Raw genomic sequence first — 23,220 nt, 5'->3', positions numbered from 1 at the left:
GCTGTCCGTGATAAAGTTTCACATTCTGAGATGAATGAACTATAGCCAAATTAAAAGTTTCTATGACTGTGACCATAATTTCCTTTATCATATTAGAGCCATTACTTTTGAAATAGACTTTTATCTTACTTCATCATAAGCAAAAAGTTTAAAGCAAATAACCTTTAAATGAGTTACTAGTTTTGCTCTACCTCTGATGTGTATCTTGTGTTCTCTTGTTCTGTATTTTACTTTAAAGGCTATTAATATTTCTCTATGTACTTCCTCACTGAGAAACAAAGGGGAAGAAGGGAAACACAGGTAGCAAACATATCTACAGTAAATACCAATGTAACCCCCACCATCTGAACAAACAGCGGCAGCACACAAGTTCCTCGTGTCTCTCCTTGTCACACTTTATCTGCTTTAATGTGGAACCACAATGCTAACTTGGTAAAGGAATTTTAAGTATCTTCTCATCAAAATCAGTAAGGCAAATCTGAAGCAGACAGCCTTACTTAACCTGTGCCTAGAGTGTATGACACAACTTTTGTACATTAGTTGTTCAGGCTTTCTTTATTCAACCACCCATTAAATATCCACTTATTTAGCTTTATTATTTGGAAATTCACATCAACTATTTTGCCATAATTTAGATCCGTGTGGAGTTTTAATTATTGTAGAATTTATTTATATGGCAGAATCATTTATTTATACTAGAATTTACTACTGGCATATACTAGAGTTGTTCCCTGTTTTCCCTAAATAGTTCTGTAACCATCATTCATCTTTATATATTGAAATAATTATACACAACTTTTTCTGGTTTGTCCCAAATACTAGAACTGCTTCTATCATGTTTATTTTCATTTTCACCTAAATTTACTTAAGGAGCCAGTTATCTTGCAATTTTCAAGATATGGATCTATCCCACCAGCTGAGGTTACCAGACAATTATTTACCAATTTCATATATGACAGGACACATCATTAAAATGTAAATTTCTCAGGTTATAAGTGAAGATAGAGAACTTCACATATGTGTTGGGGTCATTTAAACTTTGTTGTTGTTGTTTTTCGAGACAGGGTTTCTCTATGTAGCCTTGGCTATCCGGGACTCACTTTGTAGACCAGGCTGGCCTCAAACTCACAGCAATCTGCCTCTGACTCCCTGAGGCATGCACCACCACACTAGGATTCATTTTGAACTTCTTTTTCTGACAGGTGCATATTAAAGTGAGGCAGTATTTTTTTAATGACATGTAATGGTCATACATAAACCTTAGAAAATAGGTTCTTTTAAATTATATGTAGCATATATTTTTAACAGTTTCAAGCTTGCCATTCTACTGTTCTGTATGGTTTTTGTTGTTCTTTGGTTCGGTTTGGTTGTCTTGAGATTCTTCAACTGAGCCAAGGTCCAATGGATGCCAGACACACGCTGTCACTGAGTTACATCTTCAGTGCTTTTGAAATAGTTACCATATTTTCCAGCATATACGACAACCCACAACTTCTCCAGCTAAAATTGGATTTGGAATATACTCGCCATGTAAGACTGACTACCCCTCCTCTAACGCACACTCTATGCAGCAGACGTGGACATGTGTCTATTTCCAGGCAGGGCATAGCCAGCAGACAGCTAGTGCCAGCCCACACTGCCCCTTTAAGGCGTGCTCCACACTCAACCCTGAGTTGAATAGGCAAGTTCTGGTGGAGAGCCAATCCACACTCACATTCTCCTCCTGGGGGTACAGGAAAACAGGTGCAGCTTGCTCCTCCCTGCCAGCACAGAGCAGGAAATTGACTGTGCACCCCCACTATACGCACTGGACATATGAAGCGAGGGGAGCAGGCTGCAGGTAAGTACCCAGTATGAGACGACCCCGACTTTGGCACGGATTTTTCAGGGTTAAAATGTCGTCTTATACAGTAATTCAAATGAACTGAGTGATCTGTTTGTTTGTTTGTTTGTTTTTATTTGAAATGGCTGGCTATTTATATACTAGGAAATAATCTCAAATTTGATGCCAAATACTACATGATTTTTGTTTGTTTCTAATTCTTTCCATAAATTTATAGATTGATGTATTTCTCCAAATGGCACAAGAAAAACCTCTGGTAATTCCAACATCCTTTATCTGTACAAATCCATTTGGGTATTTTATAAGGTAGCCAATGTTTCCCAGGCTGGTGTCAAAGTCACTTGGTAGCATGCTGTGACTGTGAGCTTCTGCTGTCTGCCCCCACCTCCAAAATGGAGGCGTTACTAGAATGTGCTCCACTGCTGGCGCCCCCCACCCCAAGCTATGGCAAATGTATGCAGCGCTGGGGTCAAAACAGCCTTCATTGTAGCTGGATACTCTACCAACTCAGCCACATCCCCAGCCATAACTTTGTTCTTATTGTCTTGTTTACAGGGTGTTGAATACTGCCCTTACTGGTAAGACTGATGGTACTCAAACAGGGCAGACCTGTATTTGATTTAAAGTAGAAATACTTTAAGACTAAAGATATCTCCTTCCAGAAAAGATCTTTCTTTCTAACAAGCTCCTATAATCTAACCAGGCCAGGACTTTCAAGTTCAGCCTTCTTAAGTAATATACACTGGGTCTATGACTTCAAGCATGATCTGCTTTGAAATTCCTACTACTCTGAGAATGCAAATCTTTGAAACACAAAGCAAATGAGATTGGACACTCAACACTGGACAGGATTACACTTAGATTTTTGCCTCTTGCTTCACTTGTCTTAGCCCAAAGGCTGAGAAACCCTCTTTCCCTTCCATATGTATAAAGCTCACTTGAGCTTCACGTTTCTTCCTAATTCTTCAGGTCGAATCCACTTCAGTGCAAGGGTGGATTCTATACTGCCGTCTTCTCCAGCACTAATGCAGTCATGCTCTTCATAGATACTTCAAGGTTCCAAATGCCTTCGCTGAAGAGTTGGCGTAAAGTAGCCTACAAGCTCACTAAAGCTTTCTTTCCTCTTCAAGAACATGCTCAAGTCAATTTTGAATGATATTTTGAATGATATTTTTTTCTTGCTCATCTACAACTAGTTGATACACTCTTGGCTGCGTAGTTCAGATGCCCTCTGCTGAGCATTCTTCATCATCTGCCTCCCTGAACCCCTTAGGAGCTTGTTAAACCTAGGGAATACCATTCAATAAGACACAAAGGGGCCGGCCCCAAATGCTGTACGTCTAACATGCTTCCAAGTGAGAGCAAGGCTGCAGGCCTATGAACTATGACCTCAACAGTGAAAGCCCAGGAGCAGCTGAGGCAGCAGCACAAGCTCACGTTTACAGTGGAAACATCACATTATCCATTCCTTCCTTAAGATATTTTCACATATTCCAGACTTGAAATTTCTTACATTTCAAACATATTCTCCCATCAACTAACAAACTTCTTTTTCAGTGGTCCATTTCCAACCATTTCAATTCCTTCTATCCTACACTTCCTTAGAGAACACTTGGATGGCCAGACATTTATCACAATAAGAATGTGATCCTGGCATTAGAATTAAAGTGCTAACTATTATGAAAAAAACTATGCAGCATTAAAGATAAGTACACACAGACTTTGCTTACAGGAAATACACAACTTTAAGACAGAATTTGAGAACATATATCTAAATGGTTTTAATTTAAATAAAATTTACAGAACTCCTCATTTTATGCTCTTCAAAACATTTTTATTATAATATTTATCATAGTTGTCAAGCCCAACTCAAGCACACTTACCTAACACAGTCACAGTTGTAGAGGACTGGGCATTTCCAAGTGGGAATGTAACAGCTTTGCATATGTACTTTCCAGAATCTGAGAAGCCTATGTTATGCAGAGTAATCGTTGCATCATTAAGTGAATAGTTTTTGAACAAAACTCTTCCCTGATAATCTCCTTGAACAGAGAATCCATACTGAGGATGATGAACTGCAACAGTCTGTGTGCTTTTACCATGTATCTTCTCCCATGAGATCTGTGTTATAGTTTCATTCACTTCAATTAAACACTTCAATGAAACATTCTTTCCCCACACTGCTGTGACATGTGGCTCCACAATAATCGATCCAGCTAAGGCACCTACAGGGAAAACACAAAACACACGTCATAGTTTTGATAGTGGAAGCGCTGTGCTAACATATCCTCCTCTCCCTCTACACACATACACCTATCCGACCCCCCATCCCATTCACCCACAAACCTCAACCCAAAACTGAAAAGAGCTTTTAGTCAGATCCAACACGACTGCCAATCAGTCAGCAGTGAGCTCAGTAGAACGTGACCCATCCTGGGAACAAGCATGGAAGCAGGTGCTTGCCCATCAGAAGTCCACCCAGGATTTCAGACCTAGCTGACCCCTTGACTGCAGCATCAGGGGAATCTAAAGCAGGGGCCCGCTGAAATATGTCTAGGTGTACTTGCCCACAGAACCATAGGACCTAAGACGAGTGGATGTTATCTCAAAGTCACCAAGTTTTAAGGTGGTTTTTAAAAAATGTAACAACAAACAACTTATTAAGATCTTTCAAGTCAAATATAAGACCAAAGTAGTTTCTTGTGAAATCCTTCCGCACTAAAATTCTCTATTAAAAAAATCTTCCGTGATAAACCAACTTCCAGAAAATACTGATGAAATATTTAATATTATTATATTTATTATTATAAAATTGATTTTTTCATCTGAGTGAAGCAAAGTCCCATGAGCAAGTTTAAATTCAAATGACACCAAACTTTGCCATGCTTTCCTTCCCAGAAGCCATAGAGAATCAGGCTCACTCTGAAGGTGGCCAGTACTGATCACACCGTCTTCAAGACACTGCTCAGTAAACACTTTAAAACAAAGAGGCTGCCCTTAGAGAGCTCGCCACACATGTGACCTGACAAAGACACCCAAGAACTAGGGAGCCAAACTAAGATCCCAAATATAAATTATAGCAATAGCTTTAAAACTTAAGTTTATGTCTATCACTTTAAATGAAGATACATATGTAAAAGGAATCAAAATAACTTTTAAATGCATTAAATTTTATTAAAACCCCCCCCCTTTTTTTTTTAATGTTTTCTGTTTCGTTTTGAAACGGTCTTGCTATGTAGACAAGTCTGGCCTTCAACCTCATGACCCCCTTCACAGCCCCATCTCACGGATTCACAGGCTGTGCCACCCTGGAGCACTCCTCAGTCCTAGACAACAATCTGAAACAATATTATTTCTCTTTTTAGAGGGAATGTATTATTGGAACAATTGAGTAGGTGGGAAAGTGTACCTTCTAACAGATGACTAAGGTTATCACAGAAAGGTACTGATCATTTATAACACTATTTAACAGCCCTGAAAGAAATGTTCTGGTGTTCTTGAAACCACTGCTTGTTATCAAGACCCTCAATTTACCATCATCCATTACTGATTCTAAATGCTGACATAACTCAAGATGTATGATGTGCAGTATTTTAAGGTGTTTTAGCACAAAGATGGGTTACAGTCAGGCAAAAAGCCCGAGATTATGAATAAACACATGAAAGTCTCATGACTATTGATTTGTATTGGGTGGCAGGAACAGGACAAGCAGATGGGAAACAGGAAGGAGAGGAGGGGAAGGCCAGCTAAACTAAGGGCACTTGAGGAGTGGTCTGAAAGTATGATGTTAGAGGGTGTTTTGTACACTGTGTATTCAGACGCTGATTTCTGTGCTGAGATCTGGATATGGGCATTATCATTTCTATGAAGAATTTCCTGTATCAATGTTGTATAAACATTGTTGCCCAATTATCTCTGATTGGTTAATAAAGGTGTTCAGCCTATGGCTGGGAGAGAGAGGTGGACTTCCATTGCTTCTGGTCTGCCAGTCTGAGAGAGCGAATGAGAAGAAAAAGCAGCACCATTAGGAGTTTGGCATGAGGAGAGTTACAGCAGAAGGCCGAGGCAAGGCTGAGGTGGCAACTACAAGGGCACATAGCTGAGAGATAGTCAGACGAACATAACTACGTTAGAATAGATGAGTATCTGCCCAGTTACAGAGCTTAAAGCTTGTTGAATCGATCCAATAGGTCTCTGTGTTGATTATTTGGGAGAAAGAATGAGTAGCAGGAAAGGCCCCTACTAACGGCTTCCTAAAATATATACATAATTGAAGGTGATCTAAGTGGAATCACTAAATAATGGAGAGACATAGCCCCAACTGTAAATCACTCATCACCAAACAAAGCCTCCAGTTCTGGGAATGGGTTACAGCTAACTGAGTTGCTGGCCAAACAACCCAAGCTACTGCCAAGGTTCCTATCCATAAACTGATTGTAAGGCTCTGTTGCTGAAGACAGCTACACAGTAACTCATTGAACACAAAAGCAGAGCTGGGCCTACCTTTGAGTCTTTGCCCCTATGGACTAACATTCATGGTACTGCAAGGTACTCTGCAAGCTACCAAAGAGAAGGGTAAACTCCAACCCAACTACAAATCCTTCGATCTATAATGATGGCCTGCCTGTAAGATGGACAACTGTTTAGTGGAACTAACCAGCTAATCAGCTCAGATGGCCAAGAACTTGACACTCGCTAGGCCAAGGACTTATGCTAAAACCATACACAACTGTTCTGCTAATGGAACAGAGCACTAAAATGCCTCCTTAGGATATTCTACTAGAATTACACACCACAGACTTGCTCAGCCATCATCAGAGAAGCTTGCTCTTGCAGAGATGGGAACAAATACAGAGAGCCACAACTAGATTACCAACAGAGAGCACAGAGTAAGAGACCTTGGAACACTCACTCAGTCCTAAACAGGTCTCCATCAATTCCTTTCCTCCAAGGCTCAGGGAAGCTTAAGGAAGAGAAAATGGGAAGACCCTGAGAGCTAGAGGGGATGGAGAACACTAAGTCCTTCTGCATACAGCAGCAATAATCCATATGAACTCACAAAGACTGTTGCAGCATGCACAGGGCCTGACTAGGTTTGGGTCTGCATAGTGGGGTCCCATACTGAGAGGGGAAGAGATGCATGCCTCCATCCATATCCCAGAAGCTATCAGCAATGGATAATCACTCACAAGTGAAAAGTTACTTTTCTCCAACAGAATCTCTCACTGGTGGGGGGGGAGCAACCTCTTTTAAATTTTATTTATTCACTTTATATTCAAATTATAGCCCTTTCCCTCCTCTGCTTTCGGTCCCACCCTGTCTCCCTCTTCCCTCATGCCCCTTCCCCTACACCTCAGAAAAAAAAGAGCCCCATCACAAACCCAGAGAAACTGAAAGCAATCCCACTGACTCAGGACAAGACAAGGCTGTCCATTCTCTCTCTGTATCTCTTCAATATAGTACTTAAAGTCCTAGTTAGAGCAATAAGACAACTAAAGGAGATCAAAGGGATACAAATTGGAAAGGAAGCCAAAGTATTGCTATACACAGATGATATGATAATACGTATGTGACCCCAAAAGGTCTATCAGAGAACTCCTACAGCTGATAAACACCTTCAACAAAGTGGACAAATACAAAATTAACTCAAAAAAAGGAAAAGAGAAAGATCAGTAGCTCTCCTACATACAAATGACAAAAGGGCTGAGAAAGAAATAAGGAAACTACACCTTCACAATAGCCACAAATATACAATATCTTGATGTAATTCTAACCAACCAAGTGAAAGACCTGTATGACAAAAACCTCAAGTCATTGAAGAAGTTATCAGATGATGGAAAGATCTCTCATGCTCATAGACTGGTAGGATTAACATAGTAAAAATGGCCATCTTACCAAAAGAAATCTACAGAGGCCATTCGATTCCCATCAAAATACCAACACAATTTTTTACAGACCTTGAAAGAACAATTCTAAACATCATATGGAAAAAAAAAATCAAACAAACAAAAACTGAATAGCTAAAACAATTCTATACACTAATAGAACTTTGGAAGGTATTTCCATCTCTGACTTCAAACTATACCACAAGAGCAATAGTAATAAAAACGTCATGGTACTGGCAAAGAAACAGACTGGGGAAGCAATGGAGTAGAATCAAAGACCAAGAAAAAAACCCACACACCTATAGACACTTGATTTTTGACAATGAAGCCAAAACCATACAATGGAAAAGAGCAACTTCAACAAATCGTGCTGGTCTAACTGGATGTCTACATGTAGAAAAATGCAAAGACATCCATATTTACCACCCTGTACAAAACTCAAATCCAAGTAATAAAAGCACTCTTATAACAGGTCTCATGATTATTACAGGAGCAATAAAGAATGAGCTATTATGGCATTTTTAAAAGTTCTTTATCTTGTTAATGCTTTGTCAGGTTTTGTTGTTGTTATTGTTTGGTTTTAGTTAGTAATTTTTTACTTTTCTTTACCGGTTTTTTTTAAATATGTATTATGGTTTCCAGTTTTCTGTTTTTATGGAATTTCTATGTGTACAAGCCTGTGTCAGTGTTGTCTGTATGTGTTTCCAGAGCTTTTTGTCTTTTTCTTTTGATTTGTGTGGTTCATCCTATTCTGGTTTGTTTTTATTTAATAGTATTTTGTTATTATTTGCTTTTCGATGCCTCTTTGCATCCTAATGAGAGAAAGAGAATAATTTTGGTGGGTGGAAAAGAGGGAAGGATCTGGGAGGAGCTGAAAAAGAGGAAATATATTGTATTAAAATTATTTCAATAAAAAGTTGCTTTTATATTAAATGCACCCATTATGACATAAAAACCACCTCTACATTTAAGCTACATGAAGCTCTATATTTTATACATAAAAATGTGATACCAAGTTGAATTATTCAAAGAAAGTAATGAAAGCTGACATAATTCTCTCATTTCATACCAAAAAAATATAGTAAGATGAACACTACATGCCTTTTGTCAAAGAAAAAGCTAAAATCTGAGAAAACAAGGCATCCCAATAATAACATACTTTGCAAAACAGTTGCAATCATACTGAAATAATAATAATAATAAAAGTAAAGTCCTTGAGGATACTCTGCCATCAGTGTTACTGTGCAACAGAAACTGTGACTTTAAACCAGTGCAATAAGTTGAGAAACAGGAAACTGAAGACAAATATTAAAAAAAAAAAAAAAGTAGAGTTACTATCTGAATAACATTATTACCTGAAAAAAAAAAATCAAGAAAGCAAAGCATCAGGGTAGGAGAAGAAATAATCTCATTGCTAACATAACAAAACACACAGCATATAAATCATAACTATGTGTTATGATCAATGCAATTTGTATAAATTTACTGTGGAAAAAGTTATGATTTAATATCCAATAAATCCACAAATAAAAATGATGAGTTTATAAATCTGACAACTTACAAAAACAACAGTGTTCTGGCACTTGTATCTTGGGACATCCCTGCCTCTCATCTGTGAAAAAGAATACCTATGCTGTTTAATCTATATGGTCATCCTATTTGTTACAGCAGCCGAAGCTAACCAACACAAATAGTATCAGAATAAACTTGGCAGGCTCATGGACCACAAGAACTAGAATGTGATGGGTCACCATTACTATAAGAATATTTACAGTATGGTAGAGCATCTTTTAGGTATATATCCAGGAGTAGTCTATTCAAGTTTCTGAGAAAAGTGCCAGATTGATTTACAGAGTGGTTGTAAAAGTTTGCACTCCCACCAGAGGTGGAGGAATGCTCCCCTTTCTCCACATCTTCACCAGCATGTGCTGTCACTTGAGATTTTGGTTTTAACCATTTTCACTGGTATAAGACGGAATCGCAGATGACTGATGACATTGAGCATTTCTTTAAGTGCTTCTCAGACAGTCGAGATTCCTCTGTTAGGAATTCTGCTTAGTGCCACGCCCCATTTTTTAATTGGGTTATTTGGTTTGTTAGTGTTTAATTTCTTGAGTTCTTTATATATTTTGGATATCAGCTCTGTCAGATGTAGAATTAGTGAAGATCTTTTCCCAATCTGGGGACTGCTATTTTGTCCTAATGACAGTGTCCTTTGCCTTATAGAAGCTTTTCAGTTTCATGAAGTCCCATTTATTGTTGATCTTAGAGCCTGAGGTGTTTGTGTTCTGTTCAGGAAGTTGTCTCTTGTGCCAAGAAGTTCAAGGCTCTTCCCAGTTTAATCTTCTACATGTAGATATCCAGTTAGATCAGCATCATTTAATCAAGATGTTGTCCTTTTTTTCTTTTCTTTTCTTTCCATTGTATGGTTTTGGCTCCTTTGTCAAAATCTTCTGGGTATTTGATTCAATTCCATTGATCAACCAGTCTATTTCTATGCTAGTACCATACAGTTTTTATTACTACTACTCTGTAGTATAGCCTGCAGCCAGAGAGCAAGATGCCTCCAGAAGCTCAGGTAGTGTTCATAATTGTTTTAGCTGTTCTAGGTTTTTTGTTTTTTCATATGAAGTTTAAATTGTTCTTTCAAGGGCTGTAAAAAATTGTGTTGGTATTTTGGTAGGGATTGTAATGAATTTGTAAATTGCTTTTGGTAAAATGGCTATTTTCACTATGTTAATCCTATCAAACCATGAGTGTGGGAGATCTTTCCATCTTTTGATATTGTTTTTCAATTTGTTTCTTCAGAGACTTCAAATTCTTGTCATACATGTCTTTCACTTGCTTGGTTAGAGTTATACCAAGATATTTTATATTATGTGGCTATTGTGAAGAGTGTTGTTTCCCTAATTTCTTGGCCTTTGTATACAGAAGGGGCTACCAGTTTGTTTGCTTTTTTAAATTAATCTTGTGTCCAGCCACTTTGCTGAAGGTGTTTATCAGTTGTAGGAGTTCTCTGGTGGATGTTCTACCATACCACAAGGACACTTGGCTCAACTATGTTCATAGCAGCTTTATTTGTAATAGAAAGACCTGAAAACAATTTAGATGTGCCTCAACCAAAGAATGGATTAAAAAAAAAACGTGGTACATTTACACAGCTATTACTCAGCTATTAAAAACATAGAAATTATGAAATCTGCTGGCAAAAGGATGCAACTAGAAATGATCATCCTGAGTGTGATACCCCAGATTCTGAAAGACACACATGGTATATACTCATTTATAAGTGGATTTTAGCCATAATGTACATGATTAACATACTACAATGCACAGACCCAAAGAATACCAAGGAGGAGGAGCCAAGGGAGGATGCTTAAATCTCACCCAGAAGGGGAAATACAATAGACAGAGGTAGTGGTGGAACAGAGGGAACAAGGTAGGAGAGGAAGCACAAAGAGATATGAGACTGGAGCTCAGACCTCGGCAGAGCAGGGAGTGGGGGAGGGGGCAGGATAGAAGGCCTACAGAGGGGAAAAAACAAAAAACCTCTGTAACAAGCTGGAGACACCAGTCAGGGCAGGCTCCTGGGAGGATATGAGGGGGACTCTATCAGAGGCTTCTAGTAGTATGGGCCATAGAGACTGAAGAGGACTCCCCCTAACTAGACAAGATTCCTAGAAGAGGGAGGGAAACATCAACACACCCATAGAAACTTTGACACAAAATTTACCATGCCTACAAGGATGTGCAGGGATAAAGAGATCACATAGAGCCAAGATTGAGGGACTGTCCAATCAATACCTGGTCCAACCCAAGACCCACCCCATGGGAGAGAACCAACCCCTGACTCTATTAATGATACTCTGCTATACTTGCAGACAGGAGCCTAGCAGAGTTGTCGCCTGAGTCTCCACCAAGCAGTACTTTGAAACAGATACTGAGACATGCAGCCCAACACGAGATGATATGCAGGAGTCTTGTGGAAAAGTGGGGGTAAGAAGAAAAGGACCTGGAGGAAACAGGAATTACACAAGAAGACCAACAGAGCCAACGGACCATGGTCCAGTGGGGCTTGCTGAGACTTGAGCACCAACCAAGGACCATGCATGGACTGGACTTAGGCCCCTATACTAATGTAGCCAAAGAGCAGCTCAGGCTTCCCATGGGTTCTCTAGTAATGGGATAGGGGGCTCTGTCTGACATAGACTCTGTTTCCAGTTTTTTTAAATCACTTCCCCCTGAAGAGACTGCCTTGCCAGGCCACAGGGGAAGAAGACACACTCTCTGTTCCTGCTTTCTTGTGTGAAGCCAGATTTAACTAAAGGACAAAGGAGTCTTTGAAACATGCACATGCTTTTTTAAGAAATATCTCAATTATTTAAAATTTACCATTACCTGAAGTTTAGAATATGAACAGTCTAAGGAATAATGAAAAGTCATTTTTTCCTACCAAGCACACTATCTTTATCCTACCTGCTTCTGGCAGGAAACCTATGCTAAATTAAACTATTTCTGCTCTTTATCTCTTTGTGATTTAACAGTTAAGCTTTGTACCATTCACTATTGAACTAAGGTGAATGTATCATCATCTCAGACAGGGGAGAACCTGTTGTTCCATGAAAGCACTACAACCACAAAAAACTAACTGTAGCATCTCCTTGTGTATTTGACTTTCAGTCAGTAGTTAGTGTTGCCAGAACACAGAAGGCATCTGGAAACTTGCTGAAGAGAAAATGAAATGCCAAACACCATGACTCGTATGGATCAGTTCTTCAAACACAAACAACTGGAAATGCACAAGGAGTACGTTGCCACGTGAGAGTGTGAAGAGGATACACACTGAGGCGCACACTGCAGTGCCACATGAGTGTGAAGACACACACTGAAGAGCACACTGCAATGCCACGTGAGAGTGTGACGAGGACACACACTGAGGAGCACACTTCAGTGCCATGTGAGTGTGTGAAGATACACACTGAGGAGCACATTTCAGTGTCACGTGAGTGTGAAGAGGACACACACAGAGGAGCACACCGCAGTGCCACATGAGAGTGTGACGAGGACACACACTGAGGAGCACACTGCAGTGCCATGTGAGAGTGTGAAGACACACACTGAGGAGCACACTGCAGTGCCACATGAGACTGTGAAGAGGACACACACTGAGGAGCACACTGCAGTGCCACGTGAGAGTGTGAAGAGGACACACACTGAGGAGCACACTGCGGTGCCATGTGAGAGTGTGAAGAGGACACACACTGAGAGGCACACCGCAGTGCCATGTGAGAGTGTGAAGAGGACACATGCCGAGGAGCACCAGCAGTGCCACATGAGTGTGATGAGGCTGTAGTTCCCTTGTTCTTGAGCCTCAGCCTCCAGAAGGAAAGGGGCTTTTCGCAAATTTGATTCTGTCTTCTTTAATATTATCTTGCATCATATTTCAATTTACTTCCCACCTATAACCAACTTACACATTTCAGGTCCTAATTTCTTTCTATGTTAACATTTATAAAGTTCTATAAAACCAAAATGTTTTATTTTAGTATATGTACAAATTCAATAACTCTAAAGATCACTAAAGAATAAAGTCTACAAAGAATTCTGAGGACTTACAATAATTTTAAGAGATTTACTGAAATTTGTATACCTTATCAACTCCAGTAGATCTCAAAAACCACATTTTTAATAAGTAACCCAGAGTCTTTAAAAATGAAAAATGTCATATATCAACTCCAAAATCAAGAAAAAAGGCTCCTCACTAAGATCCTCAATTACTTACATACAAATACTAGAATAGTAAAGTGAAATAAATATTTATATACTGCAAACGCAAACATTCTTCAAAGATGAAAGAATCTTTTTTCTTATGCCATTATAGAAAAGATGAACTCTGAGGCTGTGTTCTATATTCTTAGGAGAAACTTGTGTCATATATAAAACTTGAGAGAACCAACATTTTCATTCATTAATATGTATGAAACATGTATTTTGTACCTGACACATTTCTAGGTGGTAGGAACACTAATAGAGCAGAGAGATATCAACCGTAATAAGTCATAAATAAAATGAATGAAATAACAAATACATACACATGTTCAGTAGAACGAACTTTGGAGGAAAATGAAGCACGGCAAGAAGAGTCGCTTGAGGGCACGTGACACAGCGGGGATACACGAGGCTTTCTTAAGCTAACACTGTGGAAAAGCCTTAAAAAGTGACAGATAAAAACAGCTCAGGTTCACTGGAGCACAGTGAGTCAAGAGTGACAGGCGATGAAGCCACAAAGGGAGCAGGGACCAGGTCAGCTGGCTTTTGTCTTGAGTGACATGGGAAACCGCTGGGGAATTTCTAGTGGAAGTATGCACTTATATTTTATAGTGGTCATCCCTTGAAACAAAGCACACGTCAACCACAGAGAAGTTATTCATCACGTTATACGGAAGGTGGGCTGGAACTACACTCTGAAAAGCAATGCAGATGAGATGTGCAAGAGTGTAATGGAAGCAGAATTGGCAAAATTACTACAGAAGGTCCATCTATCAAAGAGACATAGCAAGTGTAATTCTTTGAAGAGCAAAGAGAAGACAGTGTTCCAAAACACAGTCTTAGACCTATGTTCGAGATGCTTATTTCATAATCAGAGACCTGTGGAAAAGCATGTCTAGATCTATAAGAGAATGCTGCTCTGGACAAATTTACAGACTGAAGGTACAGACTGAAGGCTTGGCTTGTGAAGACATTAGACTGCTTAAAATCATTTATATATTAGTAACAACAAAGAGAAGTGAGCCATGAAGACTAATATCAGAGCCATGAATAGCAGTATTGGTGGTTCATTAAGGCATAGAAGGTGTGGAAAAAGAATACAGTCCCACAATGATGACAGAAGAATACATAGAGGAGAAGGAAGAGCCAAGCATGCTGCACACCAACTTAAGTAACAACCAAAAATAAGTGCTAAGTACTCTAAATGCTGCCAATACACGGACAGGAAGAAGGATAACTACTCTTTTAGCAACTGTGATGAACATAAAATTGGTTGAGATGCCTTTAAAATAGAGCCAGACACTTTTGTCTTGATACAAAAAGCAGCAGCAGGATTCACCCTCCTGCATGAACCCACCAATTCAGAGCATGGTCAACAGTGAAGCATAATAGGCCTTTTGTACCCAAGAGTTTATCTGTGGATAGAAATATCCAGAGAGAAAAAAGATTCCTTAAAGGTCCAAAAGCAAATCTTGACATTACTGTGCACTGAGCACTAGGCTAAGTCCATGAGAGTCGAGGGTGTGTAGGATACCCTGCTGTGGTCATCCTCCCCTGTCCAGCTCTCAGGATCTCCTCAGCATTCCTGCTTCCCATCTCACTATGCGATGTGTCTGTAGAAAACATGCCCAAGCCATTTTCCCTGCTATCACTCCCTAAACAATACAGTATAATAACGATTCACATGGGCATGTATCATATTGGTAACAAATGATCTAGAATGATGTCAAATATATGGAAAGATGCACCTCAAACTTGAACAGCTGATAATTTGGAGGATTCCTGGTAAGCTGTCACAGAACCAATCCTTTGAGGATACGAAGACTTCCTGTGAGAGGAAATGAACATAGTGACCACTGTGACTGGCCTTAATTTGCCACATGGAAAAGATTTCAAGGCCACAATACCAGACCAGAAAAACTAAACTGAGTCAGGCAGTCTTCCTTTATAGCCAAACTGTTCTGAAGGTTCTAACTAGAACAATTAGTCAAAAATAAAAGTTATCTGTATGAGAAAGAAAAACCACTTCACAAACACACATATGTATACACAGACATATCCATGCACACACATAGAAAGAGGGGCAGGGCACACAATATGCAGAAAATCTGATTTTGAAAAATCTACAAAGACAAGCAACTGTTTAACGAACACAATCATATTCTTTATGGAGACTAAAGAATAATACACATAACTAACTGAATTTCTACATACTAACAATGAAAAGCCAGAAAGTAAACACTTTAAATACTCAGTGATAGCATCAAATGAAGAAATGGAGATGAATTTGACCAAAAGTGTGAAGGTACTGCACAACTGAAACTAAAAATAAATGTTAAGAAAAATGTAAAGGCCTAAGTAAAAGGATGGACTCTACTCATGAGTCAGAGCCTGGATAGTGAGACATTATTTCTCTCTAAATTGATTGTATACTTAATGCAATTAAATTCCTGCCAGGATTTTAGGAGGAATAAACAACTGTTTGCAAAATTCAAGTGGAACTACAAAATGTTCTTGGCCAGGCAATAATCTCTTGGCTATGTTATCACAAGAACATTAAGTGAACATCACCAATAAAGTTCTGTTCTTTAAGACATTCTTGGACAAGCCACAGACTAAGAGATCTGTAATATATATATATATATAATATTGATAAGGACCAAAATACACACAAACTCAGTTATTCTATAATTTTTTAAAGACAATACTTTTTTAAATAGGTACAGATGAAAAGGGTACCAAAGAAAAATAAATGTAAAAGTACACAGTGATATTTAACATCATTAGAAAAATACAACTTGAGATCACAATATGATGATGACTCTACTACCACTACTGTGAAAAACATTAAAAAGAATCACAACTCCATGTTGGAGAGAATGTGGACAAATAGAATCGCCCACGAAAGAGCAGATGGACTATAAAATGACACAAACACACTAGACGCATCAGATAACTTCTGCCCACACACTATGGCTTAATCATAAATGTACACAGCAACTTAATCCAAACAGACCCAAATTGGAAATAATCCCATTGCTCATTAACAAATAAGCAAACTGTGATATATTACACAGTAAAATATTACTCCATAGTAAAAGATGAACATCCAACTCAGAATTAGCAGGAATATCGTCAAATTGAGAATGGAGATAAACAAAACAAAACACATCTACATAAGCATGAAACCCACTTGTCAGTATCTGTAATAAAACCTGAAGTATTCACTGGGACTGCGTTGCACATGTATGTACATTTGTGAAGAATGAACATCTTAACAATATTATGTCTTCCTATCCATGAATGTAGGAAATCTCTTATTTAGTTCTTTGCCTTTTTTAGGATTTTACAGTTTTCTACATGTGGGTCTTGTATATCAAAGCTTTATTAGATTCTTATATGAACATTTTGTTTTAGAGGAGTTTGTGTAAATGATACACTTTTTTATTCAAAATTATTTTCTTCATACAGCATATTCTGATCTGGTTTCCCCTCCTCCAACTCCCAGATCCTCTCCACCTTCCCCAACCCATCCAATCCCATGGCTTATTTCTTTCCCTTCTTAGAAAACAGATTCTACATGTTCACTGTAATCCAGCTTAAAAATTTAGATACAATTTTAACAAAAGAGTATCTCAGTTGAAACTCTGCATAGCTCGATAACGCTGATTCTATGAGCTGTGGGTTAATATTAAAAAACTCCAGTGCCAAGTGTGGCGTGCCTCTTTATGACAACTGTGGGTCAGGGAGGCACCACGTGCATTCAAAACAATGTAGGTAGGTTGGCATTTCCCTTGGTTGCCCACCAGAACTCGATGATAAAACCTATTGATTATAACACAACACACAGAAAGAAATTAAACAAGAATGGCATTGAGTACTTCCTGCTTTCTAGACAGCTATCACAGTGTTGTAAGAAGTTAAAGGCTGGTGGTGGTAAAGAGGCTCCAGTGGTCACAGCTGGCTATGAATCCGACTACCCTGACTGGATGAGTCTCCTTATGCAGCAGTGACATGACTGGGAATAGCCTACAACTCTGGCCATATATGACATCTGCCTCACAGAAGGAAATCCATGCATGGAAATATAACCTGGTCAAAAACTCATGACTGGGAAGTCAGAGGCCCTCGATGGGAATTTACAGCTGTTGTTTAGCTAAACTGGCATAACATCAAAGTCCCTGTTTGTATTTATACCCATAGTCAAATGCTACTAACAGCCTTAATCAGAAAGCCTCTTTCCAGTAAAAATGCAGTGAATGTAGAAACTTGTGGCTGCTCAAGGCATTCAGACTATGTGGCGGCTGAATGCTCAGCCGTAAACAGAAAACCTGTACCATTCCCTTAAATATTTAAGTAACGTTGTTGGAAAGAAGGTGGATAAACTGTAAGACCCAAAGGAGAGTGAAAAGGGCCGAAAAATGCCATCTTCTGGGCATGTCATACACGTTGTGACCATGAACTCAACAGCAATAAAGAGCTACCTCCCCAGGACAGTGAACAGTCAAGCACGAGCAGGCCCTACACCCCTCAGTGCTGAAACAGTGGTACTCAAAGATTCTGGGAGAAGAGTCCTTGTCTTCAGCTGGGAACCTACTTCAATAGTTCCAAGGCCAGGATCACACATATGACCTTAAACTCAGTAGTTAACAAAACAAAAAGACAGCCAGGCATGGTGGTGGCTGCCTTTAGTCCCAGCACTCAGGGAGGCTGAGGCAGGTGGATCGCTGAGAGTTGGAGGCCAGCTACTCAGAGAAACCGTCTCAAAAAAACAAAACGAAACAAAACAGAAGGACATGTATCTTTATATATATATATATATATATATATATATTTTTTTTTTTTTTTTTTTTTTTTTTAAAGACAGGGTTTCTCTGTGTAACCTTGGCTGTCTTAGACCGCTTTGTAGGCCAGGCTGGCCTAGAACTCACAGCGATCTGTCTGCCTCTGCCTCCCAAGTGCTGGGATTAAAGATGTGCGCCACCATGCCCGGCTAAAGACATGTATCTTAGAAAGAGACTAGAATGGGTTTGATAGGAGAGGGATAAAAGGAAGGGTAGGAGAATGAGAGCAATGCTACTGCTGTGTGTGTGTGTGTGTGTGTGTGTGTGTGTGTGTGTGTGTGTGTGTGTAACTGACAAAGAACAAATTTAATTAACAATAATAGAAAAAATAGGAAGAATACAGTACAATGACTTTTGTGTATGAAATAATGCAATCAATTTCTTCCTATGTTAAATTTAGCAAAACAAAAGTATAAAGCCTAGATATTAACTTTATCATTCCCAAATTATAAACCCTTCAGAGTTTAAATATCTTTAGTTATGAGCTAACACTTAAGGCTTCCACTTCATTAATGCTAACTGGAAAATGGAAAAGCAATTACCAAATGTATTTAGAACCTCTTAAATTATTTCACTTTATGCTTTTGAACACATATTTGATCTGTCACAAAATTTGGAACAGTTCATGATATGCCTAAATAAAATTCAGTTTCTAAAAAGCAAATTACTAATATCAAAAAGAAAATTTTCCAGGGTATGTGATCTAACTTATTCTACAGTGTAGTAAGGTGTTCTTTCCATATAGCCAGTTCATAACAAAAATGCAGCCAGGAAACAGCTCCCATGCTCATCATGTTGTACAAAGTATATATGAGAAAACTTTGAAATTTTTGCAGGAAGATAAACTGGATTACTTATCCAGTCTCCCCAAGCTTTGATGACTTTCAAAACTCAAAGGCAGAGAAAGGTTGTGGCTCACAAGTCAGCATTACTTCCACCAGACAAATGTGTAATTACCAAGACTCTACCCTTTTGATTTCCAAGATGGTTAATTTGACAGGCTGTAGAATCACCATGGAAACAAGCCTATGGGCCTGTCTATGAGGAATCATCGAGGTTAGGTTAACTGAAGACCCACCCTGAATGTCAGTGGTATTCCACTGGACGGACTACTCTTCCATTAACTGAGAACAGCTTTATCTCTGCTTCCTGCCTCTACAATGTGAAGAGCTTCCTTGAGGCCCTGCTGCCTCGACTTCCCCGTGTACCTAAGGCTGGGAGCCAAAGTAAACCTTTTCTTCCTTACAGTGCTTGTCAAGGTATTTTGTCATAGTTCTCTGTATTGCCCTGGACTTACTTTGTAGACCAGGCTGGCCTTGAACTCACAGAGAGAGATACTCCTGCCTCTGCCAATCAAGTGCTGGGACTGCCGGTGTGTCCCAGCTCCGTTATATTTTTAAGTAATTAAATTAGTTAAAAATTTGAAGTTGTACTCATAACAAAATGAGTATCCCATAAGATTTTAGTGATTGTAATTATAAAACAGAATGCAAATTTTCAACCAAATGCATTATTCTCCAACCACACTTAGGAATTCACTTCTGACTTAATTTTAGTCCTGTACTTCTGATCCTAAAATGTAACACAGGTAAAAGGAAGCAGGATTGTATAAATAGGCAATTTTCATAGCAGAAACACTAATCAACTATTGAGTTTCACATCAAGTTTCTGTAATGATTAAATACAAATCTTTATATGCAAGTTAGCATGACTGGATAACCTAGGACCCTCACTAAGTGTTAAGAAGGGAATGTCTAAAGACATGCACAGAGCTCACCATTCGGTGGCGTACTTTTCAGATACAGCACTGAGGGATAAAACTATGCATAAGGGCCAGCAAGAAGAGTCCTGATGGGCAATGGCACCTGCCACCAAGCCCAATGGCCTGCCTGAGCTGTACCTTCAGAGGCCACACAGTGGAGAGAACCAACTCCACAAATCTTCTGGCCACTGCACATGCCTGCTGTAGTGAGTACACACATGCACAAGAGCACACAGGCACACACACAGAGACATGCAAACACACACTTTGTACATAAAAAATATAGATAAAAACTTTTAAGTGTAGCCAAGTAAGAGGATGGAAATATGAAGACAACTTTGAGGCACACTAAATGGTACTCAACAATACACAGGTTCTCTAAATTATTACTAGTGCCACCCTGGGTACAGAAGTCTATCTTACCACTTAAAAGCCTCAGCACATTTTAAAAGAAAACACTCAAACACAAGAACAAGTACTCACTAAGCACCAGGAATATTTAGTAAATTTATTTGAGGTTCAGGTAAAACTAGCTGGATTCTATAGTGCACCACCATGCTTTCCTTCTGAACCTGGAATGTGGGCATCCATTAAGCCAGGAAGCACAAAAGGATCCACTCCTGTGCTCTGTCTCACACCCGCTTCAGTGGTTACCAGCATTTTACATTTGCCATCACAGCCTTTCCTGGGAGCAGTATGTGCGTCCTGTGGGACTAGGGGAAAGAGCTGTGGAAGCCTGTGCCCGTTTTTCCCCAGGCTACCTTATGACCCTTTGCTAAGAATGCTTGTACTGTTTTGCTGTAATCAATCACAACCTATGAAATGAAATGAAAGTCCCAAAGAATTCCTGAAACCCCTTCTAACACACCTTTTAAGAAAGAAAGCATCAATTGGTGTGCTTCCCTGGGGCCTAAAAGCATGCATACAAATAATATCATACAGGCCAAACAGGTTGTATTTATTATAGTATGTATTTAGGAACGTGTGTGTGTGTAACAAAAATTAAAAAGAAGCCATGAATTTGAGGAGAAAAGTACATGGGAAGGCTTGGAGAGAGGAAAGGGAATGGGAAAATGTATCGAAAATGAAAAACAAAAACAACTAAAAAGTAAAAAAATCATCAAGGAACTCTTTAGAGCGCCTACAGGCAAAAAGTAACTAAAGACACAATGGGAACAAGTAATAGGAAAATCTTAAACTGTTCAACTTCAACTTTGCTCTTCATAAATTCACAAAAGTGGTTTTTTAAAAGTATGTTTATGGGTAAAATATTCACAAATGTAAAAGTCTACTAAGTTTAACTCCATATACATGTGTGTGTATATATATAGATAGATAATAAAATATTACAACTGTTTGTCTAATAAAGTAAAGTAAGAAACTTATGCAGAGCAACTAGGCTGATCATACACACAAAGCAACAGTGACAGTGACTAGCCAACAGAAAACACAATATGGAATCTAGTACATATCATCACAGAAGTAAATTCCACATATATCTTACTGAAAGCAAATCTTTCATGACAGTGTATCACAGAAAAACATTGGTTTTGATGACCTGAACAAACATTAAAGTACTTCCACTCACAAACACTTTAGTAAGTGAAAAGCACAGAACATATTTGGAAAACATAAAGCTAAGAGAGAGTTCAAACAGAACAGGTAAAAGACTCCTACAAAATCTAAATGAAGATAAGACAACACAATATAAAAAACAGATAAATGAACACATATTTCACAAAACAAGTATTCACATGGTCCACAATCCTGAGACTCCAGCAATTCGAGCTATGCAAATTGAATTAATGGTTAAATATTACTTAGTAGTTAGAATAACTAAAAGAAAAGTCTGCTATTATAGAGGGAAAGGCTCAAGTCTACTGGCAAGACTATTACAAGCCTTTTCAAAGCAAATGCTTATGTGTGTCCAGAATTTATACCAAGACAGGTGACATGGATGTTCAGACCAGCACTATTCACAAAAGCTGCCAAAGTGAAAACAGCTCAAAGTAACGTTAGAGCCCTAATGAGTTTTTCAATAGACAGGACAAAACACTATATAGTGGTTTTCAAAGTTGCTACAAATAATAATGTGTTTCAGCCCACTAGTATCAGCAAAGAAGTATTTTGCAAATTTAGATGCAAAACTTAGTGTTAACAGACAGAATTGTGGGTTTGGGGGGGGGGGGTTGTTTCATTGTTTTGTTGTTGTTTTGTGGAGACTTTAAGCTGAAAGGGAGAGTTAGTTGCTAATGCTCTATTTCTTGGCCAGAGTTGTGGTTTCACGGATATATTAACTATTACAGTCCATTCAACAGCACACTTACATATGTAAGTTTTAACACTTGATTCACCTGTCTGAAATTTTGTTCAAGACAGCTACACTTAGCATCTTCAAAATGCTGTGCTCGCCTGGCATTCTGATCTGAAACAATGCCCCAATTCTTAGTTCATACCAAAACAAAAATCACACTTTTGTCATGAATTCAAGTGTGTCACAGAAAAAGCTGTGCCAAAGACCTGTAAACATAAGCTTATTTGGAAATAGGATATCTGCACATGTAATTCGCATGTGACTTAAAATGTGGTCATGCTGAAACAGAGTGCTCCTGTAGTACATAAGACTGCTGTCCACGCATCCTATGACACAGGCACAGAGTGACTCCAGCGACGTAGCCACAACCAACAAAGCCACAGAACTAGTTTGAAAAGAAAGGTTCTTTTGTCTAAGAACACGGCTTCTGACTTAATATTCTAGAATGCATGACTGTGGTTTAAGTAACTTGGTTTGTGGTGTTTACGTGGTACCCATAGGAAGCCATGATTTCTGATTCTTACCTCAGCCTCCCATTCAGCAAGTATTATATACTATGTTAATTTATCCACTACTAAAACCACAATCTACTCATTTCCCTGCATTTTTCTTATCCTGGGATCTTCAAGATTTACTATTTTTTCTTCTAATAATCTCTTATTTTTAAACCTTTCCCACCCATTTTTATCACTCCTATTCTAAATCTAAGCTAGAACATACTTTTTATGATAAATCCTATCACTTTCCTTAAATAAGTTCTCTCTTCCCAAACAGCCAAATATTACTTTCCTTATGTCATTCTT

General features: G+C 38.7%; 1 protein-coding gene across 4 annotated transcripts in view; it reads right to left on the bottom strand.

Annotated features, from left to right (window-relative positions):
* Positions 1-23,220, bottom strand: part of NECTIN3 (nectin cell adhesion molecule 3) — a 110,179-nt gene that overhangs the window by 69,203 nt on the left and 17,756 nt on the right. For 3 of the 4 annotated variants that reach the window (XM_084801574.1, XM_084801573.1, XM_084801572.1), the window contains exon 2: positions 3,727-4,068. In XM_084801574.1, the coding sequence (XP_084657700.1) occupies positions 3,727-4,068 (342 nt within the window). Of the gene's footprint in view, positions 1-3,726; positions 4,069-13,820; positions 13,840-23,220 lie in introns of those variants that run through there. The other variant, XM_084801575.1, reaches the window with a different exon arrangement.

The sequence above is a fragment of the Acomys minous genome, assembly GCF_964271855.1.
Source record: "Acomys minous genome assembly, chromosome: 11".
NCBI lineage: Eukaryota > Metazoa > Chordata > Mammalia > Rodentia > Muridae > Acomys > Acomys minous.
Note: the sequence above shows the minus strand (reverse complement) of the source record. Positions and strands in the feature narration are given on the sequence as shown.